Source organism: Cyprinodon tularosa, unplaced genomic scaffold (genome assembly GCF_016077235.1).
Source record: "Cyprinodon tularosa strain WSP-4 unplaced genomic scaffold, ASM1607723v1 ctg435, whole genome shotgun sequence".
Taxonomy (NCBI): Eukaryota; Metazoa; Chordata; class Actinopteri; order Cyprinodontiformes; family Cyprinodontidae; genus Cyprinodon; species Cyprinodon tularosa.
Window position 1 is genome coordinate 963,568 of NW_024039158.1, and position 16,212 is coordinate 979,779.

Genomic DNA, 16,212 nt, shown 5'->3' on the forward strand with positions numbered 1-16,212 from the left:
TTGTCTAATGAGATACTGTCATATTTTCATTTTTAAGTGATGCAAATGTTATCTAATGAATTATCAGGATATTTGACATATTCAACTTTTTCTTATAAATCCTAAAATCAATAAAAACATCTGCTTTAAATCCTACTTCAGCTTTTGTTGCTGCACTGAAAAAAAAGTCCTAAAAAGAAACTATTTGATGCTGGAAAAGGTTTGGAATTTGGACATGTATGCTGCCCAGGAAGCCTGTAAACACACTACCTAGAATATTAAAGTATTTCCCAACAGTGTATGTGTCAGAGAAATCCAGGTTGTAACGGTACAGTTCCCCAATTTACAGCTAGACTCATTGAGAGGTTCAGTTTCAGAGCGGTTTAATCAGTGCAGGGTCTAACCCTACATCCAGCCATCCTCTTTCTCTTTGCATATTATTAGAAGGTAATTGCAAATACAGCTCTACCTGTTGTTTGACCTGCACTGCTGGGTCAGAACCATCAGGAAAGGATACGCTCAAATGAGACTAATCACATTAGAAATGTCCTCAACACTGGGCAATAGATAATGGAGTTAAATGCCAGGGAGTTCCTTGGTACAGAGTCCCTGCACAACAATCACTCATTTCACACAAAACATCCTCCTCTGCGCTGTAATTGCCCTATTAAAATATTTCTACTTTAAGATGTGTCACATTACAGAGCCCAAGGCTCATTATGGAGCTCCATGCCTCCAATTATCTGAGGCTCCACGTCCAGAAGCCAAACTGACCCAAAAGGGGGCTCACAGGCAGATCTGGGAGCAGCCTCATCCTCCTTAAGTCCACGCTAACTGCGTGAGAGGCAAATCAGAAAGCTGACCTTTGGTCATTGTCTCGAGGCGACTCCACTCGGCTCAGCTTTTGGTCAGGTGACAGAGCCTCTGACCTTTACCATGAAAATAATGACTTGTTCTTGTGCCAAGAGCTCAGGGGGTTACCATGGGGAGCGAGACACCTCTGGCGACACGAGACAGTATTTGGAGGACAGAGTTTGCACTCAGCGCTTTGATAGCCCCAGAAAAAAACCAAAGTGTGTGTGACACGACACAAGAGACTTGAAGCTGTGAGTGTTTGTACGCCAGTGTGTGTGTGAGGATGTGTTTGGATGTACAACAGAGGCTCAGATGGTGTTGAAAGGAAATAGGTGTCAGACTGAAGGGGGAGTAATTTGAAGTTGTCAGAATTTCGTTTTAAGACATTCCATTACAAATTTTTCAAAGCACGATTCAGAAACACTGTTGGGTAAAAAACAAACACCCCCATGGACACCAGTGAGGAAATTTGGGCAAAATATGTCTGTCTTACTGAGAATTTGAAACTTTTCTCTTGTCTTTTTCTGACTTTTACATTACCTGAACTGTTCTTGAACACTTTGGTGTCCTTCACCAGAGGAGGTTTAATGGTAAAAACGGAAAAGAAGTTTGCTCTTTCTTAGTCATTACTTTGTTGCGAAAATGCTTCTATGGCACTTATCTGCTAATGTGTCCTTTATAGTTGATGCACATATTAAGAAAATGCATGTTTAAGCTGAGCAGAAGAATTCAGCATGTGGATTGCACCAATAGAATATTTGTTCAGCTCTCTCTGCCATCTTCTAATAAAGGGAAAGTGTGGGACAGCCGTTTGTCAGCAGGAAAATATTTTTCCATCACTGGATGCAACAGAGTAAGTTTTACCTCCTGAATTTTCTGTATGATTTTCAAAAATGCCAATATGTGTTGTTTCTTAAAGCTTCAAATTTTGAATAAATTAACACCAAACTAAAGGTAATAGAGGGACAAGATGAAGGGTGCTTGAAAAGTTCAGTTTAGGAAACTGGGCAAGAAGTTTTCTAAAAGACGTTTCCCATCGGAGGGATTAGAGCCAACTTTTGTTCCCTCTAATTCTTTGTTAGTCCGACAGTATATTAATCTCAGTGCTCCGCAACACTAATAGAACTGAAAAAGCCTCTTAGATGATATGCAAAATGTCTTCCAGAAAACTTTGCGTCGAGTTGCCTAAACTGAACTTTTCAAGCTTGAACATGACCTGGATGACTGAGAATCTTCACAGATAAGATTAAAAGATTAGTAAGTTTTCATGTTTGCAAATTTAACTCTTCTACATTAAATAAATATATATATAATTAATTGGCTGCTTGGAAGCATTATTTCAACAGAGATTTAATTATCCAAATAGTGTTCTCTCTCTGTAATAGACTGGCAACCTGTCCAGGGTGTATCCTGCCTCTTACCCATTGTCAGCTGGAGATATGCACCAGCACCCCTCACAACCCCAGCAGGGATAAACGTGACGGAAAATGGACGGATAGATAATGATGAGATAGGTGTGTAGGAAGCATTCTGTTAAGATACCTGAACAACTTCAACTAACTTCTCCCCGTAGGAAAAAGCTTTTTTCTACATCTATAAAAAAAAAAAGCCAGCCCACCCTAAAAGAAAGGCTCATGTCAACTGTTTTCCCAAGTCTTTAAGAGGTATTATGAAGTTTTCTAATGATACTGCCATCTGTGGTCAAAACAGAGAACTACAGGACCCTTCTCATTCTCGTAGCTTGTGCTCATACTTGTTTAAATTGAACTTTTTTCACTTTATGTTTTCACTTTACAAAATCCATCTTTAATGGACGTCTTCTAGATTGGACCCATTTAACATGGACGCGCTCGACATCACATTTACTTCCCACCCGAAGTAAATTCTGGGAAAATAGGCTGCAGGTTTACAGATGCATCAGTGCTGAACTACTGAGGTGTCAGACTGCTCATCAAACAATTATTTAGTCATAAATGGTAAAATTAAAAGGCTATTTTAAAGATATTTCTCTATAAAAGCTTAAATAATATCTCTTTAACCACTTTTCACGCCAATCAGAGCAGAGCTTCTTATCATACTATGTTGTTAAGTGTGGCTTCCTTAATAGTAAAGATCTAACACAAATGAGATGAGGGGAAAGGAAAACTGGCAGGATTGGAGAGAGACATCTTGACAAAGAAAGATAAAAAAGGTAGAGAATTCTGGGAAACTGTTATGGAGGGATAATGCAATGTAAAAACTACACGTGCTAGAGGCAGCAGAAGCAGCTAGTTCACATGTAAAGTCAATGGTGTACATGCATCAAGGTGCAGCGAAAGGTCCTGCAGCGCGTTTTGAGCAGCAGAAGCAGCGCGTCATGAGCTCAGCATCATACGCGTGCGACGTGCTGCGAAGGCAGCAGATGCTGGAGTTGGAAAAACCGAACATTTCTTGCTCGACACGCCACATAAACCAATCAGAGAAGCTGATCTGGGAACTGGCAAGGAGACAGACACAGCTGCTGATGTATATCACTATGATCACTTCTCTGAAACAGTTCATTAAGGCCTGAATTAACTCAAAGTGTCGTAACCTGCCAGCAAAATATGTTTCCAACGGCAAAATAATATTTCAATTTAAGATCGAAATCTTGATGAACTGACTGCACAGATGACATTTTAAGGTGGACTTTCTCATTTAAAAACATATTAAAAGTACAGTATGTTTTACCCACTTATAAAATCAGCTCTCTGCCATGAAACATAGGAGCAGCAGAAGCATCAGACACATCTGGCCACACTTTACTGGGCATCTGACCTTAATGTGGACAAGCATCAGAAATGAAGCAGCAGACGCTTTTTTGCTGCTCTCATTGCTTGTGGTCTGAGCGTAGCATTATTCATTAAAATAAGCCAAGCGATGACGATGTCATCCGCTTTTGTTACAGGCAAAGAAAGGATAGGGTAGCTCCACCCTACACGCATCAGACCCACTTTTCGACAGCGCAGCTAGAGCAGCAAAGATGCTTCAGCTGCACGTCAGAACTAAACCTATACAAGCATAAAAAAATGAAGCAGCTTGGCATTTTTGCTGCTTCCAGTGCTTACAATCTGATTGTAGCATTAGAGCTATCGGGGCCCACATCAAGGCAAAAACCTGCAATTGTCAAGGTAAAACTTGCTCTAAAGTTATACTTTCCTCTTAAACTCATGACTTGCTGTTTGAGAAAAATGAGAAGGATAACAGTGTTCTGTTCTTTTTACTAAAATCATTTTATTTTTTATGTGCTATGGCTTTTTCAAGTGTTTGAGCACTTTACAGGAACAGGTTAGATGATGTGGCCTTTAAGGGGAAAGAAGCAAAGATATCTGTTATAGATCCATTAGAAATGGACAAATGCAAAATGGTAAGTCCATTAGAGTGACTGGTATATTTACTTATATCAATCCTATATGCTTATATATGCTTATATGGTCTTTATTTATAGTCGGAAAATTGAAATGAACATAAATGTAAAATCATATAAACGCTTTCATAAGAACGTTACAGAAAAGTGAGCACAAGTCAACACTTGATGCTTAGTAGCACAGTCTGCTCACTTTTATTTGGATTTTCTGAATGTAATGACAGGTTTGTTTTATATAAACACAATGAAGCCCAACAAAATGCACCCACTGTGGTTCTTTTACAAGTAATATTTAAGTGAAAAGCAGCCTGTGGTTTCATTGTACCGTGGAGGTTGAAATCATGAGGTAAATATCTATAAGGAAGAAGCTGAGAGGGAAGATGCATAAAGTCTCACAAGGGAAAAAAAAAACAAATAAAACAAACAACCCTACTCAGATGTCATGACTCTGATTAACTTTTGTGGAGTACCTACACAATGGGAGTACAACAAGGTTTGGTTTTAGGCACATTATTATTTCCATTATATATAAGATGTAAAGATCAGGATGTATGCAGACTATATACATATTGATACATATAATAATGGTATAGTCTGCCAAGTTGTCAGATAATTGGGAAAATCTTAACTTCTGTCATGTTGACTGAACAGGAGGAGAATAAATGGGAGAGAAAAACAAAGACCAGGCTGATTAGCAGATTGGGAGCAGTTGTGAACAGAGGCAAGAAGGGAGCTAGGGGAAAGAAGAGTGACACAAGAGGGCAAACAGGAAATATCCCAGAACTTAAATACAATCAGAAATACCTAGAACACAAGAATCTAAATAACACCAATGAAAACTCAAAATAAAACTTGAACAAAAACATTACAACTTTGTTATGTGATTTATTTTTTTCATTTTGAGGAAAAAGCAGTGATGTATTCTTCTCATAAACAGAAATTTAAGGCGTTTTAACCGTCAAAAGTAAAGGAGAAAACATAGACAGGCGTCGTACTGGAGCAGACAAAAACAAAGTAAATATAATTTAAATGCACTGATATTTGGATGCATTGAAAAAAAAAACTTTTTTATGCCTCGAAACTATAAAATTTCTCTTACTGTGATATTATGTAATATTATGGCTTTCTATTAAAGATACGTTTCACTTGCTACTCCTTAGTTTTAAATGTTGGCAGGGTTGCTATGATAAAAAAAGTTTGTTGTAGTCAAAAAAAAGTCTTGAATGAAAGGTATGCAAATGTCTTCTTATTTTTACTGTAATACTGTGTATTATGCTTTCAATCCTTTATACCATGTAGTTAGATGGTATAAAGGATTGGAAGCATTTCGGGTGGAAATCTTTAAAAAAAAGATTATGAATTCCTAGTGGACCCATACAATTGGTGATGTGTTGAATGTGAACTATAGGAAAACTCTATATTCTCTATTTGATATTAAAGAATATGCAGCCCAAATAAACAGCATATATCACATACTCTTTAAGTGCCAATTAGTAACTGTATGTATAGTTTAGAAAAAAAGAAGCATTGAAAGAAAATCTAGAGTCAATATTCAAACAATAAATCATAATTTGCTCGTCTTTCAAGGTGAATTCATCCCCAGCTATCTAATAATCTAAAATCTTTTACCGTCTCTCTCTATACAAACATAATGAATCCCTCCAACAGCTAAAGGTGAGAACAGTTCCTAACTCCTATACGACTGCCAGGACTGTTTCTTCATGACATCGCTCCGCTTTGTATCTCCCACGAGATTTATTTTTCCAAGACAGGAACAAAACTGTGTTGTTCCTGGCCTGTTAAATTTAGACAAAGTGAAAAAAGAAATGCGGCTTAGCTATAAAAGATAAATTACCAGCCTGCCACAATGAAGGTTCTGTCAGGACGATAGTTGGAGAAAGAAAAGTTTTATCGAAATAAGAAGACAGATGCCATTATTTATCATCTCAAATCTTACTTATTTATGAAGCAGAAACAGAATGAAATTCTCGGTTGAATTCATCCTGAATTATTTAATCTGAAATGGTTAATTCCATACAAAGCCCAAGCAGATCCCTCCTCTGTTCTGATAAATACTTTATTACCACTCCTAAATAAGAAAAAAAAAGGAGCAGGAAGGGAAAAAGATGAAAAAATTTGTTCTTTCTGCTTCGTTTTGTGCTGTTTGAGAACATTTGAGATGTTTGTTTTGCAGCTTATTGGAAGAACTTTTAAACTGTAGTATACAATCGTTCTATTGCCTATAAAGGAAAACAAAAGCCATGTAATGGATAATGATGTGAGACTTACTGAAAATTATCCAAACACTTCTATGAGTTGTTTTTTTTTCTTTCACGCTCGTGAGGGGAATCTTCCCGCTGTCCAAGGTTGACAAAGTCACAAGACAACTAATGAAAAGGGACACATCGCTGATTGCAGCTATATCTGGAGCTGAGGTGGAAGTGGCATCGATTTAACAATTTAGCAGCACCCTCATCTGTGTGTTTCCATTAGTCACGGCTGAATACCACCCACTCCCAACCCCCCATCCACCAACTCTCACACCACCACCCCATCTCAGTCCATCCAAACACACACAAACAAACTCTCTCTCTCTTTAACACACACACTTATCCAAACGCTTCCGAGGTATATCTTTTAGCTCCAGAAAATACTTTACATCATCTGAAGGGAATTCCATGACAACACGAGGGCACATAGAGAGAACACTGCCATGCTACAGAATGCACTTTTTATTTTCGTGATGTGGTGCATTTGCAGGCTGTTGTTCAAGTGTACAGTAGTGTAATTGGTTTCAGGGGTGGAAACTGTACAGGATTTTGACTGTAATCACTGAAGTACTATAGAGTCTGCATAGAATGTTGTAAAAAGTCAGGAATTATTGTGTGTTGAAACGGGAGCAGGTGTAAACTGACTGTTCTCTGCAAAAGATATTTTTTTGTGCATTCAAGATAACAATGTTAGGTCTCTCAGATGTGGAACAAAGATGTCATGTTGCTGGAATTTTAATGGCAAGGAAAGAAAATTGCATTTTAATTTTTTTTTTTCAATAAGCAAATGAAAATATTTTACTAATATTTTATATGTCTGCACTGTCCTCAGTTGGATGCTGTTGTATCAAAAGTTAAACTTTGAGATGCTGGTGTCCATCTGCCCAACATCCTAGTCTTGTCAGTCCACTAAGTGCTGGAAAATATTTCTGGATGTTTCATCACTTTATTTGTTTAATAAAATTGCAGATGGTCTTTGTCTTTTGCTCTCCTGGGACTTGTGGTTGGGAAATTATCCCTCCAGACTCACCATTATCCAGTCAGGCTAATGGGTATAGATGGTAGCCTTAACCAACATACTTTTGGTAGAAACAATGGCAAAGTTTGTTTGAAAAAACAGCAACACAAAATAAAAATGTTGTAGTCACAAAACCTCATTGAAAAAAGCTATGATTTTCAGTATTATTGACAGCATGAAAACTTTTTTAAAAGTCTAAAACTATCCATCTCTACAGTTTGATGTAGAGTCAACTAATAAGTTGTAGCTAGCAGTGTCAAACAATGTAACCTATCTGGTTGTTCTGACAATAACAACAATGTGATTTGAAGGTTTAAAGGGTTCATATTGTATATAGTTACTTAGTGTTCAATCCCATGGGGTTTAAATACATGTAGTGGTTTAAAATTGATAGATTTAGCACAACCTGGCTAGGCCTAGCCTAATACACTGGTCCGTAAAAAGTTGTCTTGATCTGCAAATGATAATGGGATTATATCCAAAACGTTAAGGCAAGAGAAAGCTCTGGAACACACTATCTACCATTATGTCCTGCAAAACAGAGCCTGTTATTTAATCTGCTCTCGCTTGACTAAACGTAGAGGGAACTGATGATGATGTACAGTTGATCCGCTCAGGTTAATACAGCTAGCAACCTTTTTGCTAATGATTTCTGAAAATGTAGCAGTTTTCTTTAAGAAAGGCTCAGAATTTCTTTCTAGGTAGAAATTACAGTATAGGGGAGTATCAGGGTCAATACATTTGGGATTAGGCAATAACAAAGGACGATGCAGACAACACAGAGATTGAAGGAGGTTGCATCACTGCCACATGAAAGGTACTACATATTTTTTTCCTTTAAAGACTCCTTTACCATTTAGCCCATTATGCCTTACAGTATGGAAAATTAAAACTCTTATAAAGTGTCTTGCATTGAAACAAGCCTGGATTGGAAAATCAGAGTTTGAGGTACAGTCATTCTGTCTGATCGCAAACACAAAATGTAGACTTTTGTTTTTAGTCCATAGGTCCAAGTGCTACTATGTTCATAGACTACAAACATGATGTAGACCGCATGAGTTCGAAGGGTTGCCCAGATGTTTCACTGTCTATCATGGATTCGTTGAGGCCTTTCCACAGCTCAGTTGGTTTGGGCTGCTGGAATGGAGGACCATGGAATACCCCATCCACCCACTCTCTCAGTGTGGCCACTGGTGACTCTTGTTGCCGGTCCATGCTGGTGAGCGCCATGTTTGTTGGGTACACAGGAGAAGAGGACCGTGTTGATGAAAGCATGCACGGAGGGTATTCTGGCTGGGAACTGGCTTCTGGTGGAACGGCTGTGTGTGCGATAGACCAGATTTTTGGCTTGGGGTCAGGACTTCGAATATCTGGATTCATGAAGAAAGAGCTGTTTTGAGGGTTGACTGTTGTTAGTTTGGGGCAATCTGATGATGACCTCTGCCCATGTGGTGGATTTGTGTTTGGGTTTGCTTCATCCTCCTCTGGTTGAGCATGTGACTTAGGGTCGCTATCAGACGCGTCTGACTCCACCATGTCGAAGTCCTCAGGGTCACTCTGCAGTTCAGCACATCTTTGATCTGCCAAAACAACCAAAGCAGGTAGTGATGAGACTGTGACTTGCAAACTGAACCCAAAGAGAAACCATCTCTGGTTTGCCTTACCATGAATGTGTGTGCTACTTCTAAGCGGCTTCTCGGCTTCCCTGCTGTCTTCATCACAACCTCTTTCATCAGAACTTTTACAAGCTCTGGGTGACCATGTCACTTTGTTTTCTTTTTTCAGTCTCCTGCGGGCATTGGCAAACCAAGTAGAGACCTGACAGGCAAAGATAAACTTAAAATGAGTTGGTAAAAGGAGTCACTAGCGATCGACTTGAATTTTTTTTTTTAATACCATCTTTTTTCCAAGATCTGGAGGTGCCTGTCACTCCTCTTAAGCTTTAACATGTCTACTAATATTTAGATCTAGTGTAGACACACAGGATCAGTTAAGTGTACCCAAATACCCAAATATTATTTGCCCTGTTTGTTTGAATGCATGGCACACAAAACATATATCCTATTAAATATCAAATTCAAGCTGTTTTTGCAAATATATTTCTCCCTGGCAATTATAAATCAATGTATTGCACGGCTCAGAGTAAATTTTAATTTAAAAGAGGCGTTATTATTAAGGGTTTTGATGATATGTTGTAAAATGTTACAATATTTCCCATCAAGTGCTCATAGTGTCACCATGTCATCTTGCATATTCATCAGGTGAAGTTAGCATTAGCCATTATAATGAGGAATTGCTTTACATTGTCCCCACATGCATGCTTAGTATGAAGGGTTGCTGCAAAGTCAAAGACTCAATGGAGTCAGTAACTTTTAAAGTTCTAAGATAGAAAACTTTTACTAATTGTTCTAATAAACTGAATGAGTTATTATAACCAGGGTAAAATTGGAATTGAATTGTCAATAGAATTGTAATGTTTTGACTATTTTTGTTCTATATTAAAAGAGGACCTGTTTCTCTTATAAAATGCCAAGAGATTTACATTTGCTGTTAATTGGGCTAAATTGAGTCCTTGATATGAAAATTTGAAGAAAAAAAAGGAAATTACATATTGTAGGATTGGGCTTCACCACTTTTAAAATGTATTAGAAAATACAAAGTCCACAATAACATGACAAAATGGGAAAATACAACTACTGTAGGCGTTTTTATCCCATCCCATAAGCATTAAGCACTAAGTACTATCAGTGCCAAACCAAAGGGCCGTTTCCAATTTTAGCAGGTCTGGAGTACATTTTTCATAATTAAATCAGATACATCCAGACTTATGAATTCTACACAAAACAGACATTTCTTATAACACAGCTTGAGATGAGTGATTCCTTTGTTCTACATGTGAAAACACATAAAAGGAGCATTTTCAATGCTTTCTTAGTGTTAAAATTGTTTATACTGTATGAATGAGGAAAAGTTTGAATGGAATATTTATGGTTACAGATTATTAAAAATACAGCTTTTGGTTATTGCAAAGGCATTGATCTACTTACTCCTAAATAACATTCCCTAGAATTACACTTAAATCTTGCTTATTTAGATTACCTCCATACCGTCTCTGGTCTGCTTCCTGAGCTGGAACCTTTGCTGCATGTGTAAGTATGCATTAAAAAGTTAACAGGTTAAGCGTTTCACAACATACCTGTGTGAGAGTCATCCTTGTGATGATAGCAAGCATGATCTTCTCCCCCTTGGTGGGGTAGGGGTTCTTCTGGTGCTCCTGCAGCCAGGCCTTCAGCGTGCTGGTGGTCTCCCTGGTGGCATTTTTACGACGGGAGGAGCTGTCAGAGCAGGAATACCTGAGCCAGATAGATAATATACACACAATAGATCATGAATAACAGGTACCAAATTTGTTGTAAGAAACTCATTGCTAAAATATATATTAATTATATTTCAAATGAAGACAAATCTCTGTAGGTGATTATTTTTACAGCAATTTGTTTGTATATGATAATACCAGAAGTTATAATTAAATATATTGTTATAAAAAGGTTAAACAATATAGATTATGTTTTTACAAATATGTGATTATAAAAGTAATCCTAGTAAAGGATTCAAATTTCAATATTTCTCCATCAAGTGAAAAACTTACCCATATCTGTCATAAGGATATTGCCCAAATGTATATTCATAAGGATAATAGGCAGAGGTCTGAGATGTCCCCAAATGCACGGGTGCAGCTTCTTTGGGATCTAGTGGCCCCTAAAAGTGTTAAAGTTTAAATGTCAAGAATGCAATCTCCCTACATTTCTTTCTGACCTGTGCAAAGTGGTTCCATTTGTATTAGTGCTAAAAGCAAAAAGGTGAGGCCTGGCACTCACCCTGGAATAGAGAGATGAGGCATCGCTGGCGCATGTGTTGTAGTAGCTGTGTGTCTTTGGATAAGCGCTGCCGTAAACCCCGATGCTGCTTCCAGAAGGAAGCTGATGTCCTGGCGAGCGAAGCACTGGGTGAGATGCAGGAGAACTAGAGGTCATCAGAAACTAGAGAGAAATCAAAAGAAGTAATTTTATTAGTCTCACCTACAAAAAATTATGATAGTACACATGTACAAATTATATTGATTTGACTGTTTTTGCATGTAAACAACAATTAGGATAACAAACTCATCAATTAAAAGGTAAAAAAAAACTAAAATCCACATTTTATGTAGGTAACCCATAAAAATTATAGAAACATCATATAAATGGTATTCTGAACTCAATATTTATAATCAGTATAATGCACAACTATAATGTATTAAAATAAAAAATAAGTAAAAACTAGGTAAGTAATAATAAAAAAATTGCAGATTTAAACAAAATATTGTAAAAAAAAAATTCTACAAATTGATATTTAAAAATCTTTGTTTAGTGTAAAATTAAAACAACAACAGCTTATAAAAATATTAAAAATAAATAAATCAAGCAAATGTTTACATTTAAGCTACATAAAACATCATTAATCACAACAATGAAACAAAACACGCATAGAAAATGAAGATAAACTCATTTACTGAAAAAAATACGATTAAAATGCATAGGCAAAAAAAAATACAAAAAAGTCAACAACAATACATTTAATTTATTAAATACTTTACTTTAAAAGAGGTAAACTAAATGTATTAAAATTAAACTAATATAAACTAATATATGTAAAATTAAACACAAAAAACTGTGATAAAATTCATTAGATAAACCTTAATATAAAAATATGTTAAATAAAAAGATTAAAAATCAATATAAAGTCACATCAAATGTGCCAAAACATAAATAAACAGTAAAGGCAAAAGCATACAACAAAACCAATTAGTAGAAAAATAAGAAACTAAATGAAAAAGTAAATCATGTTTAGGGGGAAATGTAAAAAATATATAGCTAGGCTAGAATGATTTGCAAAGAAAGGCATTGTGGCAAAATACTGTTTGAGTTTGCGCACTTTCTTTATGATCTAAAACATGGGACAGTTTACTTAAACTGATTGCTTCTGATAAAACAAACTTTACGTTTATATCTATCAATATATATTTTAACTGAAAAGTACTTCACCTGTGGTGTGGTGGAGTAGGAATATCCCAGCTGTGAGTAAGCCATGTTTCAAAGTATGAAAAAAACGCAAAAGCAGGAAGAAAAACGCGTGGCCAGATCCAACAGCATCCGTGCCGCACAGAGGCTGTTTCCCCGCTGATACTAAATCAGAGAAACTTTTATTTCCGTCGCAGTAATCACTTTGTTTAGATCATAAAATCGTCTAACCCTCTGATCCAAACCGTGGCGCGCAGTCATTTACGCACCGCTGTCATCCAAAAGCGCGTCTGGAAGGAACTTCTCCGCTTTACTCACTTTCTACACCCTGCTTGCTCTCTTACAACCATCAGTCAGCTCCAGCTTTGATCTAAGCATGCGTCCTCCTGCGGTGCGCTCTTTGGACTTTAAACCGCATCTCCCTCTGACGTAAGCCCGGTGCGCATCAGGATGAAGGAACTCACCCAATTAATTCCCTCCCAGCTTCCTTTTCAGCCCTCATCCAGGAGGACAGCTCTGTGCTTCTAAGATCTGGTCCCCCAGGCGTAAAGAAAGCGTGATCAATTCTCCAAATAAACACCCACAGCTGCATGTCTGCACCTATGCACACATTTCTCCCCCTGCATGGCCAGAGGGGCGTGGGTAGGAGAGGGAAGGAGATCAGGGACGTGATGCGTTGACACCACATTGACACGAGATGATTGATGACTACAACCTGATATTAGCATAATCGTTTTGCCTCTGTAGTTTAGATAACTTGTCACCACTGAGAAATCTCGCTGTCACCCACGTATTCATGAGTGGGGGAAATTTCAGGTCTCCCCCGAGCAAATTAATCAAACAATAAACAGTCCACGCATTCCCTTGAGTAAGCACCTTTAGCAGCTGAATGGCTTGTCATGTTTTTAATAACTAAGTCTTAAGATGTGCAGATGAAGTGGAAAGGCTTTTTCTTTAATCTGCTGCCTTTCGGTCGCAGAAGATGTTTTTTGTGGATTAAAGAGCTAAATGGGCAAATTGTGATAGATTAAAAATGCAAAAATGTTTATATGCTGTAAATATTTAAGAACTGCAATTGTGAGGAAAAATAAGTAGGAAGGAAAGTAAGTTGGGGAGTGTGAGAAATTGAATTAAATAAAGATGTTAGTAATAGATTTTCTTTATGTTCCCCCTTTTTTTACTCTTTTGGAAATAAAAAAAATGGAAGAATAATGAATTTCAGACATTTATGATTATCACTTTTTGTCTGTTATGCCAAGTAGAAAACCAACAAGACTACAATTATTTTATTGGTTACATTTTGCAGAAATATAGAAATTTTTTAAACCTTTAAAATTCTCACTGTACCCATCCTTGGTACTTTGCATATTTAATATCCCGTTGTGGGGAAAAACAAAAAAAAACAAAGCTCTCAGCATAAATGTACCCCACCTAACTCTAGAGAGTCATTTGACATTCCCAGCTCAGAAGGAAACTATATGCTCTCCAGCTCTGAGCTGAGCTCTTAGTTGAATGGAACCCCTTAATCTACCTCTAAACTTGAGCTCAGCCTCCTGGTGAAGGAATCCCATCCCTGGATGTTCACCAATTTCAGGCATCTGTGGAAGACTACCTTTGTTTTTCAATATTTTTTTATTTCCTTAATTAAACTTTATTGAAAATGATTTAGAGTAAAATCATATACAATGGACACAAATGAGGGAAAGGAAGGTGAGAAAGAAAGAGGGTATGACAACTAAGGGGAGATAAAAAGAGATAAAGACAGTAAAGAGTGCATGAAAAGAGAGAAAATAAAACAAAACAGCTAAAATAGACAAAACAGAAAATATACAGTAACTTCTAAAAGTCCATATCCCTTAGATAGGGATAACCGCTACAGATGATTTCATATTTTAACTTTTGCTGACTTAGCAGAAAAGTACTGATATCAGCTATTATTTTTGTTTGCTTGGTCTTTTATCTAATCAAATCAAGTTTAAATGGAAACCAGTTAATGGCAAACTTTTAAATTCCAAGGATCCAACCTCATCCTGCAATCTGCAGCTCCTGGCTGCTGTTTCTAATTCTTCTTCCTTCATCTTTCACAGGGTCAACATTAGAAACACTATCATGGGTAGAAGAGGGACTTCAGATTTGAAGCACCCTGCTTGCTTTTGTTACCTCCTACATTAATGCAAAGACTCTGAGACAGAAATTTTCATGGTCACTTCTGACACACTTCTGCTTTGGTTTAAGGGTCCTTACCGATCCGATGAATTCGGAGGACCTCAGCTGTTTTTCTACTGCAATCTTTAACACCTTGATACCAGAATTTATATATATATATATATATATATATATATATATATATATATATATTTGTTTTTTTCAATTCAGTTTATTTATATAGCGCCAATTCAATACACAAGTCATCTCAAGGCACTTTACAGTTCAACCAGATCATACAGTCCAATTGATTCAAAGTTTTCTATCTAAGGGAAACCAGTTGATTGCCCTGATTCAAATGCAATCCCTCACACTAAGCATGCTTGTAGCAACAGTGGAGAGGAAAAAACAAAAAAAACTTTTAACAGGAAGAAATCACTAGCAGAACCAGGCTCAGTGTGAGCGGCCATCTGCCGAATTGACTGCACAAAAACAAATAGAAATTTAGGTATGTTCAACATTTTTTTCAACAGACTCTCCAGTTTAAAGCATACCAGACCAATAACAGCACGAAAGGCAGGAGTTTAGGCTTGCGCCAGAATTATCCATAATAAAAAAGTGCTTTAAAGTGACCATAACACTCAATAATGCAATCACAGTGAAACAATGTTTTAATGATGCCCGTTATTATGCCACAAATTAAGTGGATATATCTTTATAGGAGGCATAATCTGGTATTTTACTCATACAATCCTCTTGAAACTGATTTCCAATTTATGTTTAATGAATTTTAGTGGAAACGATTTTGAGCCCTTTTCATACCTCCTTTTTGCTTGCAAAAGAACACGTGAGAATTCCACTTAAGTATATGTTTGTGTTCATGTCCATGTAGCATCAGTAACATTCGCAATTTTCACTGGTTCATCTATTATTATCTTCAATTCTTTATCACAACATATAAAAAGTTACATAAGAAGTAACACTTACTGACCATCAGCAGGTGCACAGCAAATTCTAAGGTTTTATTCCATTGTTGGCATTGTGTGTCAAAAGTACAGTGTTACCTCAACATTTTTTTTTATATAATTCAAATGCAAAAATACAAACGCAACACTTTTGATTTTGCTCCCATTTTTTGAGATGAACTCAAAGATCTAAAATTTTTCCACATACACAATATCACCATTTCCCACCAATATTCACAAACCAGTCTAGATCTGAGAAAGGGAGCACCTCTCCTTTGCTGACTTAACCCTTACCACCTCACAGGTGTCCAATATCAAGATGCTGTTTAGACACCATGATTTGTGCACAAGTATGCTTTAGACTGCCCAAAATAAAAGGCCGCTCTCAAAGGGGCAGTTTCATCACAAAGCACAATGCCACAGATGCTGCAAGATTTGAAGGAGCTGCAATTGGCACGCCAAAAGCTAGCCTAAGACTAAGAAGAACTTCTGCTGTCAATCTAAAATAGATCTACTGAATATGTGAATAATGTTG

At 37.0% G+C, this 16,212-nt stretch overlaps 1 protein-coding gene across 1 annotated transcript; it reads right to left on the minus strand.

Annotated features, from left to right (window-relative positions):
• Positions 1 to 8,151: 8,151 nt before the first annotated feature.
• irx4b (iroquois homeobox 4b) lies at positions 8,152 to 13,138 on the minus strand. Its single transcript, XM_038299802.1, has 6 exons — positions 12,592 to 13,138; positions 11,386 to 11,547; positions 11,157 to 11,266; positions 10,704 to 10,860; positions 9,172 to 9,325; positions 8,152 to 9,087 (listed from the first exon to the last, which is right to left on the minus strand). The coding sequence occupies exons 1-6, from the start codon at positions 12,634 to 12,636 to the stop codon at positions 8,540 to 8,542; spliced, it is 1,176 nt and encodes a 391-aa protein (XP_038155730.1). The 5' UTR covers positions 12,637 to 13,138; the 3' UTR covers positions 8,152 to 8,539.
• Positions 13,139 to 16,212: the final 3,074 nt, after the last annotated feature.

Excerpts from the sequence above, each read along its gene's own strand:
- irx4b (XM_038299802.1), bottom strand. The coding sequence starts at position 12,636 with ATGGCTTACTCACAGCTGGGATATTCCTACTCCACCACACCACAG. Across the intron at positions 10,861-11,156 it reads TATCCTTATGACAGATATGG|GTATTCCTGCTCTGACAGCT; the intron begins GTAAGTTTTTCA and ends TATCTGGCTCAG. Across the intron at positions 9,088-9,171 it reads AAGTAGCACACACATTCATG|ATCAAAGATGTGCTGAACTG; the intron begins GTAAGGCAAACC and ends TTGTTTTGGCAG.